Source organism: Phoca vitulina, unplaced genomic scaffold (assembly GCF_004348235.1).
Source record: "Phoca vitulina isolate PV1807 unplaced genomic scaffold, GSC_HSeal_1.0 scaffold106, whole genome shotgun sequence".
Lineage (NCBI taxonomy): Eukaryota > Metazoa > Chordata > Mammalia > Carnivora > Phocidae > Phoca > Phoca vitulina.
In genome coordinates, this window is record NW_022589809.1 from 1,399,784 (window position 1) to 1,419,867 (window position 20,084).

The following is a 20,084-nucleotide window of genomic DNA, read 5'->3' on the forward strand; positions in this document are numbered from 1 at the left end:
CTCGGGGCGGGGAGAGCTCGGAGGACCAGCTCCGCCCCTGCAGGACCCCGCAGCCAGCCCGGGGACGGAAGGGGTCCCTCGGGGCGGGGACAGCTCGGAGGACCGCCTGCCCTCCGGGTGGGGACTGAAGCCCACCCAAGAGCTGCACCAGCAGGACGCCTTCCCTGCTCTCGTCTCTGCTTCCCTCCGTGAGCTCAGGGAAGGCACCGCACGCGCGCAGAGGCCTCGCATCTCCCGGAGCTTCCGGCGGTGCGCGCGGCCCCCCTGGGGGAGCGCTGTCGGGCCGCTTCCCCTCTCTGCCCCTCCGCACCCCGCAGGCCCCACACGGGCATCCGGCGCGTAGTCCCCCGGCCGCGCGGGCTCGCGTGCCGGTAGAAGCCCCTGCTACATCTCGAGGACCAGCAGAGGGGCAGCGGCTTGTAAGTCGCCCAAGCAAGGAGCGCGAGCACCGCAGACACGCACACGCACCCAGGGCGGCCCTGTCCACGTGAGGGCGCACGGCCCCGCTCCCGCGACGAGCCACCCCGCCGGCCAGGCCCCGGACGGCGCTCCGGGAACACCGGGGCTGCGAGGGGCACGACCCCGGTTCAACGACCGCGCCACGCGAGCCCCAGGCCGGGAGCCCCGACCTCCGCCCGCCGGGAGGCCCCGCCACTCACCGTCCGAGGGGACCCGGCCCAAGGCGGCGGCCGCCAGCCCGGCCAGCGGGCGTCGCAGCATGAGGGGCGCCGCCGCCGCCGCCGCCGCCGCCGCCGCCGCCGCCGCCGCGGCCCGCGGGGCTACGTCACAGCGCCGCGCCCGCCCCCGCCCGCGAAGGAGTACGTCCTGGAGCCGCGCCGGCCCGCCACCGTCGGAAGAGGTGCGCGTCATAGCACGGCGCCGGCCTCGCCCCGCCCCTCAGGCTGTCGTCAGTGCCGCGCGACGCAGCGCTCGCCGATGACGTCGCGGCGGTGCCCCTGGAGGAGGGGGCGCCGGGTCGGCAGTGACCGTGTGCTCGGCCCCGGTCCCTTCCCCTCCCGTCTGGCCAGCGGCGGCCGGGACGCTGGCACTCGACGTTGCTCCGGAGCTCAGGCAGGGGGACAGGTGGGTGCCGGAAGGCGCGGCGTCGCGGGGCGGGAAGGGCTCTCCCCGATGGGTGGGCCGGGCTCCGCCGCCAGCCGCCGGCCCTCGGGGCGACAGGATGGGGCGCATCGGCTTGCTTGTCTCCCAGCCTCTCGTTTTCCCGCCGGATCGCTTCTGGAGGCGGAGGGAGGCCTGCGGATCCCCTGCCCACGCAGACGGGGGGCCCTGGCCGGGAGGGCTCTCTTCCTGGGCTCCGAATGTCCGACGTCTCAGGCAGGCGTTCGGCGTTCAGCGTCCCGGCTCGTCGTGGCGCACACCTCAGAGCAGACGCCTTCCGGGTTCTCAGCGCTTAGTGGCGGTGGCCCCGAGTCTCGGCGGACACGCTGTACGTTGTGGGAAGTAGGTGACCTTGGGAAGCCCCACCGTGTACGGTACACTGCGTCCTAGAGCGGCTTCCCGGACTCCGGAACCCGCTAGAAAGGGTCTGGCCCGGCCGCAGGCTTCCTGACGCAGAGGCTTGGGCGTCCGGCACTCAGAACCCTTCCGCAGACGACTCCAGCACCACGTCGGGGCCGACAGCCTGACAGGGTACCAGGAGGGACTGGCGGAGACGCACTTGGGTCTGTGGCTTCTTCCTGCCTGGGGTTCGATGAGGTCCGTTAGGTGGAAAACCCTGTCTTTTGAAAAGATGTCTTATTTCCTTGCCCAGCAGGTCGCACACTAGGCCAGCAGCTGACCCCGAGCCTCCACGTGCCACAGGGGCCCTCAGGAGGAATGGCCACCATGGGCAGGCTGCTTGGGTAAGCAGGGGCTTCCCAGCCCCTGGGGACTGCTGTCATGGGCCATCTAAGGGGAGCTTTCCTAGCCAGTGTGTTTTTCTGGAGAACGGGTACAAGCAGGTGTGTGCAGATGGCTGAATGCTCTATGGCACTTGTCGAGGGAGGAATGAGGTACGAGCAGGTGGGGTGGATGGATGGATGCTGTGGCAGGTGTCGAGGGAGGAATGAGGTACGAGCAGGTGCAGTGGATGGATGGATGCTGTGGCAGGTGTCGAGGGAGGAAGGAGGTACGAGCAGGTGCGGATGGATGGATGGGTGCTGTGGCAGGTGTCGAGGGAGGAATGAGGTACGAGCAGGTGGGGTGGATGGATGGATGCTGTGGCAGGTGTCGAGGGAGGAATGAGGTACGAGCAGGTGCGGTGGATGGATGAATGCTGTGGCAGGTGTCGAGGGAGGAAGGAGGTACAAGCAGGTGCGGATGGATGGATGGGTGCTGTGGCAGGTATTAGGGAGAAATGAGGCACGAGCAGGTGCGGATGGATGGATGGATGCTATGGCAGGTATCGAGGGAGGAATGAGGCACGAGCAGGTGCGGTGGATGGATGAATGCTGTGGCAGGTGTCGGAGGAACAAGGTACGAGCAGGTGCGGATGGATGGATGGGTGCTGTGGCAGGTGTCGAGGGAGGAAGGAGGTACGAGCAGGTGCGGTGGATGGATGGATGCTGTGGCAGGTGTCGAGGGAGGAAGGAGGTATGAGCAGGTGCGGTGGATGGATGAATGCTGTGGCAGGTGTCGAGGGAGGAAGGAGGCACGAGCAGGTGCGGTGGATGGATGAATGCTGTGGCAGGTGTCAAGGGAGGAAGGAGGCACGAGCAGGTGCGGTGGATGGATGGATGCTGTGGCAGGTGTCGAGGAACGAGGCACGAGCAGGTGCGGTGGATGGATGAATGCTGTGGCAGGTGTCGAGGGAGGAACGAAGCACGAGCAGGTGCGGTGGATTGATGGATGCTGTGGCAGGTGTCGAGGGAGGAAGGAGGTACGAGCAGGTGTGGATGGATGGATGGGTGCTGTGGCAGGTATCGAGGGAAGAATGAGGTATGAGCAGGTGCGGTGGATGGATGGATGCTGTGGCAGGTGTTGAGGGAGAAAGGAGGTACAAGCAGGTGCGGTGGATGGATGGATGCTGTGGCAGGTGTTGAGGGAGAAAGGAGGTACAAGCAGGTGTGGTGGATGGATGGATGCTGTGGCAGGTGTCGGAGGAACAAGGTACGAGCAGGTGCGGATGGGTGGATGGGTGCTGTGGCAGGTGTCGAGGGAGGAATGAGACACGAGCAGGTGCGGATGGATGGATGGATGCTATGGCAGGTATTGAGGGAAGAATGAGGTACGAGCAGGTGCAGTGGATGGATTGATGCTGTGGCAGGTGTCGAGGGAAGAATGGAAGCAGTTTGTGAGTACTTAGCACCAAACACGTGGTGGTGGTGATGTTCCTGTTCAGATCCTGCAGCCCAGCCTGGCTCTGGGTCCTTGGAGAAGGCCATGCCTTCCGGCTCTTCCCCCTGGAACTGCCCCCTTCCTGCCCTTCCCTCACCCCCGGCCTCCCCGAGATGAGAAGTATGGTGTGATCACAGCGTTGACAGAGAAGTAAGGAGAGCAGGCTTCTAGTGGGTTCTGTGGAATCTGGGGGAGAGGGATGGGGCACCTGAATCTGTGGGTCATTGTGAAACTAGGCAAGGGACTCTGGCTGCACCGTGCCCTGTAGGGTCCTTGTCCTAAGAAAGTTCATGTTAGAATTGCTGTTCTTGAGGGAGCATCCACTCTCAGGGGTCACTTCCAGCCCTAATCTGACAACCCACGGTTCTCAGGGGTGGCTGTGTCCCGAGCTCCCTGGCGCCGCTCCTCCCCTGCCCGCCTGACTGCAGGCTTCCCTGGTCCCGGAGTTTACCACCTGTCTCCTCTGTGCCATCTCCGAGACTCCAATGGCGGGGACTGGGGTCTTTTGTCAAAATTGACTGAGGGTCCAGTTAAGGGTCTGGGACTTTCTAGCAAACAGGATGTGTTCTTGCCACTGGGACAGTAGGGTCTAGTGGAGGAGACGCACCCTCACTCAGCCTGAGGGGCTGCTGGGAAGTCCAGGGCGTGGTGGGAACGCCCCCCCCGAGGCAGGTCCTGCTGGGTTGGGGCTGTGCTGTTGCACACCACTCAGCCAGGTTGCCTTGTGGACGGAGAGGTCCTGAGAGCATGGGGACGCGACTGGAGCCAAAGTGGGGACCAGGTGGGAGGCCACGGGGATGGTTTGGGCTGGACGCCGCTGCTCGCGTAGTGGCAAAGACACGTGGGGGGTGCCTGAAGGAGCGCCGGGCAAGCCCCACAGCTCCGGGGAGGAATTCTGCCGTGTGACAGCCTGGGCTCTGAATCCAAGTTTGCATGAGAGCCGGGCTGGAAGGGACACTGGGGGTCACGCGGCCCGGTAGATGGCGCACACGGGGCTTCCTCTCTCCTCCCGTCACCTCAGCGCACACGCCCTGCTGTGTGCAGGAAGGCCAGGTGTCTGCCACGCTCAGAAGCCAGGTGGACTGCAGGTGTCTTGGTCTGTTCACACTGCCCTAACAGAATGCCACAGGCCGGGCAGCCTCCTCTCCAGGGTTCTGGAGGCTGGAAGTCTGAGCTCAGGGTGCCGGCAGACTGGGGTTCTGCTGAGGCCTGTCTTCCTGGCTCTGAGTCTTCACAGTGGAGTTCTGCTCTCTGGCTCTTAGAAGGGCACCAGTCCCACCACGGGGGCCCTCATGTCCTCACGTGATCCTACTCACCTCCTACCTGCCCCATGCCTGGTGTCATCCCATGGAGGCTGGGCTTCGATGTGTGAATCTGGGGGAGACAGAGGTCCCGGCCCTAGGACTGGGTGTAGGTTCCCCTGGAAGTCTGTCCCGGGCCTGACGCTCGTGCGTCCGGTTCCTGAGCTGTGCAGCGACAGCGCCCTGAGCCCACTGGGGTCCCAGCTGCTGACTCTGCCTGCACTGGGCCCAGCGGTCTCCTGCATGCGGCGGGAGCCGGGGACCATGCCCCACTCGGGGTGCATCACCACGTGCCCCCAGAGGGGCTGGGCGGCCCGGGCCAGCAGCAGCCACTGACTGGAGCGTGTGTGTCTGCAGCCTGCTGCGGCAGCATGTGCTCACGGGGTCCGCTCTGGCGCGCCGCGGCCTGCACACGTCCTCCCGGCAGGCTGACAGCAGCAGGGCCTCGCTCACGCGCGTGCACCGACAGGCCTACGCACGCCTCTACCCCGTGCTCCTGGTCAAGCAGGACGGCTCCACCGTCCACATCCGCTATCGGGAACCACGACGAATGCTGGAGGTATGCCCCTCCCCGCGCTCCCTGGGGTACAGGTCTTGGCGGGCTGGCCCCTAGCAGCCACTCCTCCCGGGGCTTACGGGCTCGGCAGCTGTGCGGCTCGAAGGGGGAGGGAGGGCGAGCCATGAACTGGAACTGCAGAATGAGGAGAGGGGAAGGGAGGGTGGAGTCCCCTCTGTGGGGCAGGACCGGACAGCAGCCGTGTGTCGACTGAGCGTCAGTGCTGGGGAAACAAGCAGAAAAGTTTGCTTAAGAATTGTGAGCTTTGATGGGAGAGAAAACCTAGCAGAAAGTAAACACCCCCAACTGCACAGTGGAGAACGAGGTGAAGGGACACGGACAAGGCCCCGGGTCCTCTGAGCAAACGGTGGGCACGCTCCTCCCCGCAGATGCCCGTGGACCTGGACACCCTGTCCCCGGAGGAGAGGCGGACGCGGCTCCGGAAACGCGAGACCCAGCTCCGAAAGAAAAAGGAGGAGAAGCCGGAGCTCAGTGACGACTTTGACGAGGAGCGGTACAAGCGGTTTTGGACAAAAAAGTGACCTGCCTGGAAGCTGCCCTGGGTGGGGAGGGTGTGTCTTTAAATGGTGTGTTCACAAAGCCGTCTCCACGTGGCCTTTCCTTCTGGTGACCAGGCCAACCGGGTGGCCCGGAATTGGCTGGGGCCGTGGTGTTGGCACAGGGCCTGAAGGGCACGCGAGCCACAGTGTGGGAGGAGGAAGGGCCCTGGAGCCCCCTCACCGCTGTCCTGCCTTCGGCCTCCGGGCGCTGGGGGCTCTGCTGGCCGAGCACGGCAGCCGCGGGACTGGGTGGGAGGGGCAGGGTGTCCGGGAAGCCGGGCCGGGCATACCCCGCTCCTCGCTGGGGCTCTCAGCGGGAGGCGCCATCACCCCATCGTTGCCCACGCTCGGCTTGTGGCGCGTCGAAGCGACAGCAAACCAGGCTTCGTAGGGTCAGCTGCCGTTTTTCTGCTCCGGGGGTGGGTTTCCCCCGGCCAGGCTTCTGCAAGACCAAAGGGGCAACTCCCAACCTTTGCAAGGGCCTGGGGCTGCCCGGTGTCCTGTCCTGAGCTGTTGATGGCGGGGCCCTGGCTGTCAGGCTGTCTCTCGGAAACCGGAGGGCCTGCACTACAGCGATGACCGAGGAGAGAGGGAGGTGGCTGTGTCTCTCGCTCCCGGGGATGCATGCTGGGCTCTCAGGCCCCGCTGGTCCGCCGAGCACACCGCCACCAGCCTGCTGGGGAAGGCGCACTTGCTGTTCAGAACCGAGTTAGTCCTGACGCTTGTGGTTTCCTCGAAGGGGGGTCATGGCCACAGATGCAGGGGTCTAGCAGCAGGGCGCAGATTGGGCACAGCACGGACACGGGGATTGGCAGCCACAAGGCAGGGTGGGTACTGGTGATACGAAATTCATCCACATAGTGGGGTTCTGGCAGAAGCCACGCAGTGGGGCTGCTGCTGAAAGCAGGCCTGGCAACCCCCCCCCAAGCTCTGCATGGGAACCTGCAGCCCTACTGAGGGTGGGGGTCTGAGGGAGGGTTCTGGCCATAACTGGGTGATGCCGAGAGGGACCGGAGGCCCACGGCCTGTCTGCAGAGCTCCGGGAGTCTGGGCGGTCTGGTCTAGCGGAGAAGCCCATCTGCGCCCGGCCCTTCCAGGTCCCCGAGACTTCCTGTCCATGGACCCCAATCCCCGCCTCCACAAGACCTCTCCCCCACCCATTTGGGGGACTTCAGACGCTGTCTATGCTGATGCCTCCCGGTGTCCAGGCCCGTGGGGGGGGGGGGGCTGATGGCAGGAGGGGCAGCAAGCTCCGAGCTGACCCTGCTTTGCCCACCACAGCCGCCCCCCGTGGCGCCATGCCCATGCGCTCCTGCGGGAGGGGCGACACTGGTGGTCTATCCGAGTTCTGCAGAGGAGGGGCGCGCCCGTGGCTGCCCCCTGCCCTCCCACGCTGGAGCCCCCCCCGAAGCAGGGACCACCCGCGCGCAAGCCGAGGCTCCAAGATGACAGAGGGCACGACGGGGCCCCGCCGGGAGCCTCCCCTCTCCCAGCATAGCCCTGGCACACGCGCAGCGCGACTTCGGGGCCCTGGCCCTGCACCCCGGCGTCACCCACACAACGTGGCTTCTAACGACAGGTGTCGTGCGGGCCGGACGCTCAGGTCCCGCCTCAGCCTACCCCCACGCCTTCCCCCCCCCGGGCAGTGCGTAAGCGCGCCGACTGGGCGGGGCGGGGCGTAGGGGTGCGCGGCGGTTAGGGAGCAGTGCGCAGGCGCGCGAGGCTCTGCCGGGGCTGCGCAGGGGTGACGTCAAGGCGCGCGACGCAGGACCTGGTGCCGGCGCCGGCGCCGCCTGAGGCGGCGAGGCTAGGGCTTCGGAAGGCCCGGGGGGCGGCGGACGGCCTGGCACCATGTTCGGCTCCAGCCGGGGCGGCGTGCGCGGCGGGCAGGACCAGTTTAACTGGGAGGACGTGAAGACCGACAAACAGAGAGAGAACTACCTGGGTCAGCGCGGCGCCGGGCCCGCGCGTGGGGGGGGGGGGGAACGAGGGGCGAGGGGGTCGCGGGTGCGGGCTGGAGCAGGTGCGGACAATGGGGACGGGGGAGCTGCGGGTGCACGGAACGAGGGGACGCGGGAGCAGGGTATCCCAGGTGCGGGGAACGAGGGGACGCGGGAGCAGGGTATCCCAGGTGCGGGGAATGAGGGGACGCGGGAGTCGCAGATACGGAGAACGGGGGCGCCGCGGGTGCGGGGTACTGGGGTGCGGGGTATGCAGGTGTGGGGAACGGGGCGCGGGAGCTGCGGGGTCCTGGGGTGCGGGGTCCGCGGGCGCGGGGTCCGGGCGGACGCGGGAGTCGGCCGACCCCGCGGGCCGAGCGCCGGGCGCTGCACCCCCGCAGGCAACTCGCTGATGGCCCCGGTGGGCCGCTGGCAGAAGGGCCGCGACCTCACCTGGTACGCCAAGGGCCGGGCGGACGGCGCGGGCCTGAGCCGGGAAGAGGAGCTGGCGGCCGTGCGGCAGGCGGAGCAGGAGGCGCTCATGGCGGCGCTGTGAGTGCGCCCCGCGGGATCGGGGGCGCGCTGGGTGGGGGGCGCGGAGGGGACGGAGGGGCGGGGGCCCGGGCCAGGCCGGCCGCTCCCTGAAGCGCGCACGCGGCCCCCGCAGAGGCTACAAGAACGTGAGGAAGCAGCCCACCGGCCTGAGCAAGGAGGTGAGGGGGCCCTTACGGGGGGCGGCGGGGGCGAGGCGGGGGTCGAGCGGCTGCGAGCGCCCGCGTGCCCTCCGCACAGGACTTCGTGGAGGTGTGTAAGCGGGAAGGAGGGGACCACGAGGAGAAGGGAGTGGACCGGCTGCTGGGCCTGGGGAGCTCCAGGTGCGTGGCGACGGGGTGGGTGGTGCCCGTTACGCGCGTGGCAGCGGCACTCGGCAAGGGAGGCGGCCGGGGCGTTCTCATCGTGGGGCTTCTCATCCGCCTTCCCGCAGCGGCTCCGCAGGCCGAGTGGCCCTGTCCCGAGAAGACAAGGAGGCCGCCAAGCTGGGGCTGTCGGTGTTCACGGTAACTGCCCTTAGCACGCCCACGCCGGGCCCCCAGTGCGTTTTCCCGGCTTCCTGGCCCTTCCCGCGGGCGTCCTGGGGCGCGCCCAGCCCAGCCCAGCCCAGCCCAGCGTTCCTTCCCCCCGCAGCACCATCGCGTGGAGAGCGGTCGGCCAGGCTCCTCCCCAGCCTCGGCCAGGAAGAAGCCTCGGTCGGAGGAGGAGAAGACGGAGTCCGGGTAAGGGCTGCCCCCACCCCGGGTCTCTTGGCGCCCTGCCTGCCTGCTGGGGATCGCCCCCCCCCTCCCCCGCCGCCGGAGGCCTGGAAGGGGCCGGTGTCCCCGGCAGCTTCCTGCCGCAAGCGGAAGGAAGGCTGTACGTGCTGGCCACGGGCACGTGCGGTCAGTACATGGTGAGACCCTGTCCCACAGCCCCGAGAGCCACAGGAAGAGCAGGAAAGAGAAGAAGAAGAAGAAGAAGAAAAAGCACAAGAAAGAGAAGAAGACAGACAAGGCACACCGGAGCAGGGTGACCTCGCCGCTGCCCCCCGCTTCTGCGGGGTAGGTGTGCCTCTGCCATGGGTGGCCTGGGGGGTGGGGCAGGGCAGCCTCCCACGGACGGGGTGTCCCCGGTCTCCCCAGATCCGGGCACCGCGGGCACGGCTCGGACTCGGACGGCGACTCCTGGCCCTGCTCCAAGAAGCGGCGCCCGCACCACAGTGACTGACACTGGCCCCCACGGCAGCTTCCGGAGGGGCGCCCGCCCAGGGGGCGACGCACTGGCCTGGGAAGGCGCCGCACAGCCGCTTCTATTTTTCTTTCGCTCTTTGTACTTAAATAAACTTATTTTAAGGGGCAAGTATTTCATACTCCAGGGAGGGTGGTGGCCACGTGTTCCAACCGGCCCGAGACCGTGTTGGGAGGGGTCTCAAGTTGGGGGGGGCACAAACTTGTCCCTGCGGTGCCTCCCCCCGTGCCCCCCGAGGACCTGCCTGCCGAGTCCCTTCTGCTGCTCCCGGGTGGGGTAGGGTGGGGGCCCGGCTCCTTCCACCAGGCCTCCCGCCGCCTCTGCAGGGACATGTGCCCCGAGCCAGCACACTGACGTCTTCTCACCAACTGCAGTGAGAACACAGCCCAGGCTGGATTCCTAATCACGAAGACGATCCTGTCTTCCTGACTCTGACCCTGGTTCTCCACCTGTTAGCGGAGGTGAGCGAAGGCTCTGCTGGGCATGTCCAGCTGCCCAACCGCCATACGGGGCTGCGGAGCTGGCCTCCAAGGGGCAGGAAGAGGCCTGTGGCAGCAACACGGAGCCCGGCCAGGGGGTTCCTGCTGCTCCGGAGTAGGCCGGCTGGGTGCGTGCGTGTGCGCATGCGTGCACGGCGGCGGGTGCGTGTGGGGAGCCCTGAAGCTGGCCCTGCCGGGCTGGACCCGCACGGGGCACGGGGCCACAGCCGCACGGTCCAGGCCCCCAGCCAGGGGCCTTCCGTGCCCGGAGGCAAGCCGTGCGTCGCCGGCACCCAAGCACTGGAAAGCCGTGAAATAGTTAAGAGATTTTATTCTAGTAGCTATAATTACAGTGCTTGTTTGTCGAAATGAAAACTGAAAACGAGTATACAAAACAGTTGATTACTAATCGTGTATTGAAAGCAATAAGAGGTTCCACGACACCAAATAAACCAGTTCTGAGGATTTCCCCAAGATAAAGTCTAACAGCTCCAGCTTCTTCAGTGTTTATCAAAATACAAAAGAAAACAGTAGAGGTCGTCGTTTCGATGGCAAATCCGACCCTTGCAGGCTGAGGGAGTGAAAGCACATGTAGACAGGGGCTCCGGGGGCTGAGGCTCTAGGGTGACTGGCCCGCCCGCCCGCACTCCTGCTGGTGAGACCCCAGGCAGCCCGGAGCAAGCCAGATGCCCACGCGGACCCAAGGGAAGGCCGGGGTCCCTCCGAGGGGTCCGTGAGCGGTGGCCACAGCCCCCAGCCTGTCTCCTGGGCGGCTGTGTGAGCACAAGAACAAGCACAAACGCTAGGGGATGCGGGATGACCCGAGACAGAGCGAATCACAGGGACCTTATCGTGACCATGCAGAACGGACCGTGGCTGGTTCTGCCCTGTCTCACGTTCCCGACGGGAAACGGACCACTGGTGGACTAGACTCTGGCCGCCGCTGCAGAACCTACACTAGGCACGTTTCTCCCTTCTGTGTGTTCACGTGTTCTCCTTATCTTGTATTTGTAACGATTTTAAAAATGCACTGAGTTCAGGTTAAAAACCAACCACCAAAATGGATCTCAACACAGATCTAAGGCCCAGAGGAGGCGCACCAGGCTGGTTGGACACAGCGACTCCCGGAGGCCCCGCGTGCCTAACATCCCTTCTCAGTATTGAACAGTGGGTTGATTCTCTTTTTACAATAAAAAAAGCTGAGTAATATTGCATAGGAGTACCAGAAACTGCCTCGTTGGGAACAAGAACTATTTACATTAAATAAAAACCCGGCTGCAGGCTGCGTCTGCACATGTACAGCATGGTGAAGCACACTGTGACCGACCATGGAGACAGCTTCTGGCACTCACACCACATGAGAGTAAAGCAGGGTGGAAGGAGGGAGTGGGGGGGGGACGCGGCTCACTTCTGGTTCCGGAGCTGATTGGACAGCCAGTCCAGTCCCTCATACAGCCCGTCCCCGCTGGTGGCACAGGTGGCCTGAATGTACCAGTTCCTGTGGCGCAGGGAGTGCAGACCCAGCTTGTCCGTGATCTCAGCTGCGTTCATGGCGTTGGGGAGGTCCTGGTGGGACAGGCCCGGCGGCCTCAGGTCAGCACACTGCAAGCACCACCTGTGCCCACCTGTGGCCCCCGCGCCCCCCCCCGCCCGCCGACCGCCAGCACCGGGCGGCTGGGTCCCGCGTGCACGTGTACCTGCTTGTTGGCGAACACCAGCAGGACGGCATCCCTGAGCTCGTCCTCCGCCAGCATCCTCATGAGCTCCTCACGGGCCTCGTTCACGCGCTCTCTGTCATTGCTGTCCACCACGAAGATGAGACCTGCGGAGCCGCGGGCATTAGGACAGGTGTCGAGGGCTCCCCGACCTCTGCCACGGGCCACCGCCCCTCTGCTCACCTTGTGTGTTCTGGAAGTAGTGACGCCACAGAGGTCGGATCTTGTCCTGGCCGCCCACGTCCCACACGGTGAAGCTGATGTTCTTGTACTCCACGGTCTCCACGTTGAAGCCTGAGGCAGCAGCACCCAGGTGAGCCTTGCCCAGAGTGCCCTCCGACCCCCGGCCCACCCTGCAGCCCACGCTCCTCACCTATGGTGGGAATGGTGGTCACGATCTCACCCAGCTTCAGTTTGTACAGGATGGTGGTCTTCCCCGCAGCATCCAGGCCCACCATGAGAATGCGCATTTCTTTTTTGCCAAAAAGGCCCTTGAAGAGGTTTGCGAAGATATTTCCCATGCTGTCGACGGGTGGGAGCAACACTGGCCAGAGAAACCTGCAGAGACAGCAATCCCCAAGTCTCTGCCTGGGCTGCCAGGGCCAGCAGCCCAGAAGCAGCTTGGGGCCCTCCCTCCAGCTCCGGTGGATGGACAGGCCTGACTCCTGAAAGCTCACAGGCAGAAGCGGATGAACCCTGGTTCCCACGCAGCAGAAACGGAGTCCTCCCCTTAGAAGGAGCGTCTGGGAACCTCAGGACAGGGGTGACTGGAGTCGGGGGCTGCGGTCGCCTAAGGAAGTGATGCCCACGTCTGCTCGACCTACCCTGGCTATGATGTACGACACCAGGGCAGACGGAATGCCGAGCACCCGACGGCCGTGGCTTTGCATGAATGCAAGGTCTGTAGAAACACCCATCCCACCAGTGACACAGGCCAGACCGACCTTCACCGATGTGCTGAGAGCTCAGCACTCACCCACAGGCAGGACTTGGAGCCAGACCTCACCTGGGCCCTTGGGCAGCACACCAGCCATGAAGTCCGAGGGGGAGCCCGTGAGGCGAGCACTTCCACCCCAGTGAGGAGGCAAGCCCCTAGGCCGCACAGGGTCCCCTCGTTCAGAGCAGACACCCGGGCCCAAGTCGGGGGGGGGGGGCAGGAAGACGCCGGTGGCCATAGCCACAGGGGGAGCGGTGTGCCATCCACAGCTCCCCACCCCCCCACCCCCCAGGGCACAGGAGTACTTTCATTCTTCAACAGTTTCCTTTCCAAACAGGGACTTGGGAGAAATGGTCCCTTTCTCAAATGCAGACCGCCCAGGAATCTGGGTTTTTAGCACCGAGCAAAAGCCAAGCAGCAGGGTGTGCGGCAGCCTTCAGACCAAGAGGCTGGTCTGTGTCCCCAGCAGTGTGTTCCAGGCAGGCACAGACCGAGCGCTCCTGAGCCCGGGAGGGAGCCCCGCTGCCCGCACACCCGTCCCCCAGGAGCGGTCAGGAGCTCCCTAGGCTTTGGAGCATGGACGAGACGCAGGCCCGCCCCACTTCACCTCTGAGGACAGGCTCCGGTGGGGTCAGCAGCTCTCCACTGCTTTGGCTCTCACTACCGGTGAGCGCACACACACTCCCACTCCCTCTGGTTTCAGCAGCCAACACACCCTGGCCAGGTCACCGTCTGCCTAGTCATTCTGACAGCAGTCAGTCAGCACTGTCCCCAGGTATCCACAAGGCATGGCACTCCTGTTTTACTTGGTGGCTTTGATGCTCCAGCGGCCCCAGGCATGCCCAGGCGAGGCCTTCATACTGGCTTCAGGGCACTTGTTTTGGGATGTCGTTAAAGATCTTAAGTCATCTCTACGCCCAACATGGGGCCCGAACTTACAACCCTGAGATCAAGAGTCGCACGCTCCACCGAATGAGCCAGCTGGGCGCCCTGCTTCAGTGCATCTTTGACACGTTTTTATTCTTTTGGTTCTGAGCAATATTACCTATTCAAAAAATTGAAACGTAAAATAATCTTTACTATAACATTTCCTTTTTGTACAGACAGCCAATTTTCCTCATACATACAGAGGAGGAAAAATTCTCTGGGGAACACACACTTTCAATGTCAGTTCTGCCGAGTCACTAAGGAAGAGATGCCCAACCCACAAAGACAAAAAGAAAAAAGGGGCGATGAGTTCTGGAAGCCAACGCAAGTGTGGGTGGAGTCGGACCTCATGTTCTTCCTCAGCTCTGCAGGGAAGGGACCTTTCTAGAGCAAGCGAACTGGGGCTTGCCGCCCGCATCCACGTGGGACGGTGTGGCTGCTGGTATCTGGAGGACCCAGAACATCTGTGCCCTAGCTCCCTTTAAAAAGTCACCAACAGGGGCGCCTGGGTGGCTCAGTCACTGGGCGTCTGCCTTTGGCTCGGGTCGTGGTCCTGGGGTCCTGGGATCAAGCCCCGCGTCGGGCTCCCTGCTTGGCGGGAAGCCTGCTTCTCCCTCTCCCACTCCCTCTGCTTGTGTTCCCTCTCTCACTGTGTCTCTCTCTGTCAAAATGGATAAAATCTTTAAAAAAAATAAAAAGTCACCAACATGGAGGAAGCAAGACAGAAGACTATTTAAAAGGAAAATACAACCCCCCAAGCTACATACAGCCCCAGGCAGCAAGGCGGGGATCTGGTGCCCACAAAACAAGGACAGGCTCATGGCCGACCTGACAACCAGAATAAAATACACACACACACACACACACACACACACAATGGATAAAAAAGGAAGATTAGGAGCAATTTCAAAAGTCCACATCTATCTTGGGTATGATGATGTCTTTTTAGATACAACACCAGAGGCATGACCCATGGAAGAAACAACTGATACACTGGACTTCATTAAAGCTACAAACTTCCACTCTGGGCAAGACCATGTCAAGAGAATGAGAAAATAAACCAGACTGCAGCATCCGATTCTTGGTTTCAGCTCAGGTCTTGGATCTCAGAGTTACGGGATTGAGCTCGGAGCTGGGCATCTAGGCATGGAGCCTGTGAAGATAATCTTTCTCCCTCCCTCTCTGCCCCTCCCACTCTAAAAAAAAAGAAAGAAAGAAAAAAGAACTGTAAAATGGGCCAAAGACCAGACACCTCCCTGAGGAAGATCTACAGATGGCAAATGAGCACATGAGAAGATCTCAGAGAAATACAAATCATACAAGCTGCTCACTATGCACCTATCAGAAAAGCAAAAACCCACAACACTGACGACACCACCAGCTGGTGAGGATGTGGGGCAACAGGAACTCTCATGCCCGGCTGGTGGGACCACAGGACAGGACAGCCGCGCTGGACACAGCCCGGCGGCTTCTTACAGAACCAAACTCTCTCTTACCCTACACAGGAGCCGAAGCTACGTCTGCACCAGATCCTGTTTACCCACAACTGCCACAAGTAGGAAGCCCCCAAGCTGTCCTTCAGAAGGAGAGAGCCTACACAGACTGTGGTCCCCCCAGACGACGAACAGGGGTCAGCGCTGGAAAGAAGCGAGCTCCCACGAGAAGACGCGGCGGAAGCTGTATTACTGGGCGAAGGGAGCCCATCCGAGCAGGCTACTCGCCGTGGGATTCCAAGTGGACGGCGGCGTTCTGGAGAAGGCGGGACTGTGGAGACAAGACAGAGCCCCTCGGTGGGCGCTGGGGGACTCGGGGGGCCCAGCGGAGCTCCAGGGCCGTGAAACCATCGCTCTGTGTGACCCTGTGGGCCCGGGCACGCGTCCTTCCACACCCGTCCAAGCCCACAGCACGCACACCATGGAGAGTGAACCCCCTCGGAAAGGAGGGGCTCCGGCTGATACAGCGTCAGTGCGGGTCCATCAGCTGGGGGGGATGCTGCCCTGAGGGCGGCTACGTGCCTATAGGAGCTCCCGTTCCTTCCTCTCGATTCTGCGGAGCCAGAAACCACTCCAAAGTTTTTGGGGTCGGGAGGATAGAAATTCTTGAACATAATTAAAATCTGACGGACAGAAAACTCCAAAAAAACAAAGAACACAGAAAATTATGGGGCAGAAATTCTTCAATGCTCCAGCTCAGAACAGAAACCTCCAGACTGAGGGAACCTGGGTTACAAACACCGAAACAGATGCACTCTGAGGACACCAAGGGTCAGAGTGCTTTATGGAAGTGACACACCGTGCTTTCCATCTGTAATTCTATACCCAGCCAAGACAGATTCAGGGGGAGGGGGCAGAACAAAGAAGGTCAGAAATGCAAGCCTTCCTTGCAAGGTGGCCACAGGTAAGGGGAGCCCCCGCCCCCGCCCCCAGAAGGAAGGAGACACAGAGACAGACTTCTCAAGAAGGTGAACATGCTACGTGCATGGCTAAAACCTGGGGCTCAGCAGTCCTAGGGCACTCGGGAAAAACGGAGGACAGTTACAAACAAATGGAGAGAGCACTTTTAATGTTTCCTGTGGGAAAACACCAGCCAGGACCACCGAGCTCAATCATGGTACCACTGCTGTTACTGCTAGGAATCCAGAAGCTGAGGCCACACCCGCAGGGTCAGGGGCCGACCCTCATGGCCCAGAGCAGACAGACCGAGGAACACTACCAGCACACTCATTTACAAATACAGCCCTCACAGCGGAGGCAGGAGGGGGGACCGCGACTTCTACTTGTTTTAGCGTTAACGTATCTTATTCTCACAAATCGACACTGAATCCTAGGGACTAAGGGGTGAAAGTGTCCTCTGTACCCTCCCAAGCCATCATGTGGGCAGAAGGATCATCTCAGAGTAAGCCTGCCCGGTGGCCTCCTCCTCCCAATGTGCCCTTGCCAGCCCCCCAAAACCCCATTTGCCCACACAATGTCTCTGGTCTGCTGGGCCGGGCTTCAGGACCAATGTGGTTGGTCCCTGTCCTTCCCACATGCTTTCTCAACAGATCAAAATCCTAGAGCCCCATGGGGGCTGGGGATGGAGTCTTGGGTTTAAGACACTACCACACATAGCAGTTGGTCTCTCCCAACTACTCCAGAAGCATCTATACCTGCCATGCACCTGGTCCAGGACCCTAGGGGGTCCTGGCCTGTCCCCAGCACCATTTACTGTTTTGCAAGAGGTCAAGACCTAACACAGCACCTGCCACAGGAAAAAGGTCAACATCGATGGCCAGAGCCATCCTGTGGCCTCTCGGCACAGGTTCTAATGTGCACGACACACTCTGTCATACCTTCTGCCACCAGAATCCCTGGAGCTCAAGTCAAAACCTGTCTTTCAGGTTTACTGTGATGACCCTCTGCATTGGTGAGCAATGAAAACATGGACTTTCTCACAAGAGCTCCCTCCTGCCTGGGAGTTAGCACCAGCCCCACAGCTCTGTGGGAAGGACCAGTAACAACGTAAAGCAAAGAATGTGGCGACCTACGTTCTTGGGATGCAAAGGTCTATTTGGCCACAGGCCAAGACCAACAATGGGGCCTCCCTGGGGAAGCCAGTCCAGCGAGGTAAAAAGGTAGCTTTGTGAGTTTACACCCGTTCCACTCCCCTAAATGAATACCACGAGACCAGTTTAGCTGCTGAGGGCAAGTGGTGCTGTGGCCTCTACCCGCACCCTCGGCGTCCCCTCCTACAGGCCTGTGAGGTTCCAGGATAAGCCAAGGCACCGGAGGCGGCTGACTCGACAGAATCTCTGGCAGCGACTACCGCCAGGACCTGAACTGCTTGCAGTCACTAGCAGGAAGAAACCACCAACCTGGAGTCTGACAGGGGGAACGAAAATGTGACCCAGGGAGACAAAACCCTTCTGTGCTGTACATGGGGAGCTCAGAGGGATGAATCCCCTACTCGAGTGAAAAGCTGGGGGACGTCAGAGCCTTAACTCTCTCCGCCTTCGTACAAGTCAAGTTCACTGGGCCTCAGTTACACAGAGTGAAACGTGTGGCTCTGCGGTCCACACTGTCAGCTTTGACATCTATGTGAGAAAAGTTAACACCGCGAAGTCTTTCCCAAGGAGCTGACAGGCATTAGGGACTATTTCTTAAGGTGCCTTCCAGCAGGCAGCTCTGCGCACACACATAGTCACTCAAGAGCCCAACCCATCCCCGACATGCAGAACTTAACTGCAGAAGGGGTCCGCTACGAGTGCTGGCGGATGTGCTCACAAATAATGTGCCGCACGCTGCTTTCTGCACACCCGCGTGGGCCTCCAGGGCACCAGCGGAACACAGCCTCAAGCCATCCCCCCAGCTGCAAGCCCAAGAGTCCATCCTGTGGCCGAGCGGCACATGACACGTCGCCCGTTTTGTAGAAACCAGCACGTGCTAAGCAGATACACCTCACAGTCCTAACACAACTGTGACAAAGATGGGAATCAACATGCTCACAGGGGAGAATATTCAGCCTGGCACACTCAACGGACGTTCAGTGAACCGACTGAGCTTTCTTCCCACCCAGTGCTAAATCCGTGACGGGCACACGGTGACTCCTCGGGTAAGTGTACACTGTGAAACGATCATCACAGCTACAGGTTACTTTCTTGTGAAAAGAACTCTTACAGTCTCCTCTCTTAGGAATCTAATACACGATCCAGTCCCGTCAGCTATGGCCACGCTGTACCCTACGTCCCAGGACAGCCTCGGGGCCACCGTCACCCATTTCCCCCGCTCCCACTACGAACTTTCCGTAGGAAACAGAAGAGCAGGCACACGCACTGCCGAACCTGAATGTTCTGATCTGCAGCCTCAGGCCAGTTCTGAGGAGGGCCTGTTGGGGGAGGCCCATGGTGCTTTCCCAACAAGGCGCGACCCCATCCACGCAGCCACGAGGAAGGAGAACGAGCCCCAGACCTGGGAGGCCTCACCCCAATGCTCTCTAACCACCTCCCTCTGCACACGGCCTCTGCGAGCTGAGGGGGGGCATCACCTGGCAGGTCTGACTCAGAAGGCAGAAGCAACGTCATGGGCTCCTTGTCAGCTTCAGCTTCAGAGCTAAATGCAACAGCTAGAAGTGGGTCTCGTCATCAGTGTAGCTCGTGTGCAGGAACACGCACGCCCGAGAGCCACTGTCCACGGAACAGGCACAGGTGGGAACAGCCCGACTGCAACTGATCCTACTCACCCGCAGCTACAGAAACCAAAGCACTTCACTGAAGAACCCACTTACGGTTTGTAGGGACCCCTTACTCAGAGTCTTGAAGTTTTACTTGCTACTTTGTAACTTAACTATCTTCAAAACACCTCACCTAACTTGTGTTCTTATGAATTCCACAGATGGGAGCAAATCACCCCAGGGGCTACAGCGCAACATACACGACACGCACAGGAGGCCACTCAACACGGGTCACACGGCCTCCAGCTGCAGAACAAGGGTGGATGGCACGCACAGTCCGTGCGGGACACTGGACATACACGTCCCACGGTCCCCAACTGCACTGACCGAGGATGAGGCCTCGCCAGGATGCTGTGTCAGGAGCCTCCCTCAGCTCCCTGCATTTGTCCTGGTGCTGTTTTCTCATGCCTGACTGGTCCCTGGGCTCGAGGCCTTCCAGAAGACACGGACATTTCTGGCCCCCTCCTAATGTGCCCTCCCACGTAAGCCACTCCCCTCTGGCTTACATGTTAGGGGCATTGATACCTTCCCTCTGACCCCAAATGCAGTCAAGTCTGAAGAACTCGTCACTGAAAAAAAAAAAACCCAAGACCTTGCATCAACCGCAACACTGAAATGCACAACAAATTAAACTGAAAACGGGGGAATTCAAGTACTTTGTGACCACAAGGCAAAGCGGCATCTGGGAAACCATGGGCAGCTCTAAACCGCCCATCATCCCAAGAAGCATCCTACCACTGAGCCTTACCAATCTGCACGGGGTTAGTGACTGGTCCTTCTCAAGCCGGCTACAGCTGTAGCTCAACCCCATCCAGTGGACCCCAAGAGCCCACGCCAACGACACCCCCAGTGCCTTCTCCATGAGGTGCCCACTCAAGCTGGGACGTCACCTTCCACAGGAAACAGTCCTCTCCGCGCCACCCTTCTGGGTGCACCCTCGCCACACAGTGGGGCTGAAGGTCACCACGCTCACAAAAGGGGCGGCTGCAGGAGAAGAAGGGTGCTGGGCACAAAGGCTCAACCATAAAATGGGAGTGCAAGAGTGGCCAGCACATGCCCTTTGACCCCACCTCCACAGTTAGGCGATTCTCAGAGGTGTCTCTCACAGTGGGGTCCCCACAAACGTGCTGAAGCTGCTGCACCTGATCTTGTGCCTCCTCAGAGAGGCCACCGAATCCCGGGGGCCACACAGGCACGGGGGCAGAGCTCTGGGGGGCCAGGGAGAGCCCCTCCATACCCTCCAAACAAAGCGAACTGCAACTGCAAGCTCTGGGAGTGCCAAGCCCTCCTGCAAACCACCCAGAGCGGCCAGGAGGCCCCCGAGCCCTCCTGAAAAATTCACC

At 61.7% G+C, this 20,084-nt stretch overlaps 4 protein-coding genes across 8 annotated transcripts in view; 2 read left to right on the forward strand and 2 right to left on the reverse strand.

Moving 5' to 3' along the window:
• Positions 1 to 744, reverse strand: part of GUK1 (guanylate kinase 1) — a 5,862-nt gene extending 5,118 nt beyond the window's left edge. The window contains exon 1 of the mRNA XM_032397907.1: positions 660 to 744. Within this exon, the coding sequence (XP_032253798.1) occupies positions 660 to 720 (61 nt within the window). The 5' untranslated portion in view covers positions 721 to 744. The remainder of the gene's footprint in view (positions 1 to 659) is intronic.
• Positions 745 to 893: 149 nt separating this feature from the next.
• Positions 894 to 5,907, forward strand: MRPL55 (mitochondrial ribosomal protein L55). Of its 5 annotated transcripts, none has more exons than XM_032397879.1 (5): positions 894 to 1,083; positions 1,336 to 1,682; positions 1,775 to 1,862; positions 4,995 to 5,196; positions 5,583 to 5,907. In XM_032397879.1, the coding sequence occupies exons 3-5, from the start codon at positions 1,837 to 1,839 to the stop codon at positions 5,733 to 5,735; spliced, it is 381 nt and encodes a 126-aa protein (XP_032253770.1). In that variant the 5' UTR covers positions 894 to 1,083; positions 1,336 to 1,682; positions 1,775 to 1,836; the 3' UTR covers positions 5,736 to 5,907. The 5 variants fall into 5 exon arrangements, with proteins under 5 accessions (XP_032253770.1, XP_032253771.1, XP_032253769.1 ...); XM_032397876.1 differs by having other exon boundaries at positions 897 to 1,083; positions 1,772 to 1,862; positions 5,583 to 5,898; XM_032397875.1 differs by having other exon boundaries at positions 897 to 1,083; positions 1,340 to 1,682; positions 5,583 to 5,898.
• Positions 5,908 to 7,488: 1,581 nt separating this feature from the next.
• CUNH1orf35 (chromosome unknown C1orf35 homolog) lies at positions 7,489 to 9,586 on the forward strand. Its single transcript, XM_032397872.1, has 8 exons — positions 7,489 to 7,698; positions 8,095 to 8,245; positions 8,361 to 8,406; positions 8,486 to 8,568; positions 8,679 to 8,751; positions 8,879 to 8,967; positions 9,160 to 9,288; positions 9,370 to 9,586. The coding sequence occupies exons 1-8, from the start codon at positions 7,605 to 7,607 to the stop codon at positions 9,452 to 9,454; spliced, it is 750 nt and encodes a 249-aa protein (XP_032253763.1). The 5' UTR covers positions 7,489 to 7,604; the 3' UTR covers positions 9,455 to 9,586.
• Positions 9,587 to 10,267: 681 nt separating this feature from the next.
• ARF1 (ADP ribosylation factor 1) overlaps positions 10,268 to 20,084 on the reverse strand; it is a 13,880-nt gene continuing 4,063 nt past the window's right edge. The window contains exons 2-5 of the mRNA XM_032397873.1: positions 12,043 to 12,227; positions 11,853 to 11,963; positions 11,652 to 11,776; positions 10,268 to 11,520 (exon numbers count right to left, since the gene is read on the reverse strand). Coding sequence (XP_032253764.1) covers positions 11,359 to 11,520; positions 11,652 to 11,776; positions 11,853 to 11,963; positions 12,043 to 12,190 — 546 coding nt within the window. The 5' untranslated portion in view covers positions 12,191 to 12,227 and the 3' untranslated portion in view covers positions 10,268 to 11,358. The remainder of the gene's footprint in view (positions 11,521 to 11,651; positions 11,777 to 11,852; positions 11,964 to 12,042; positions 12,228 to 20,084) is intronic.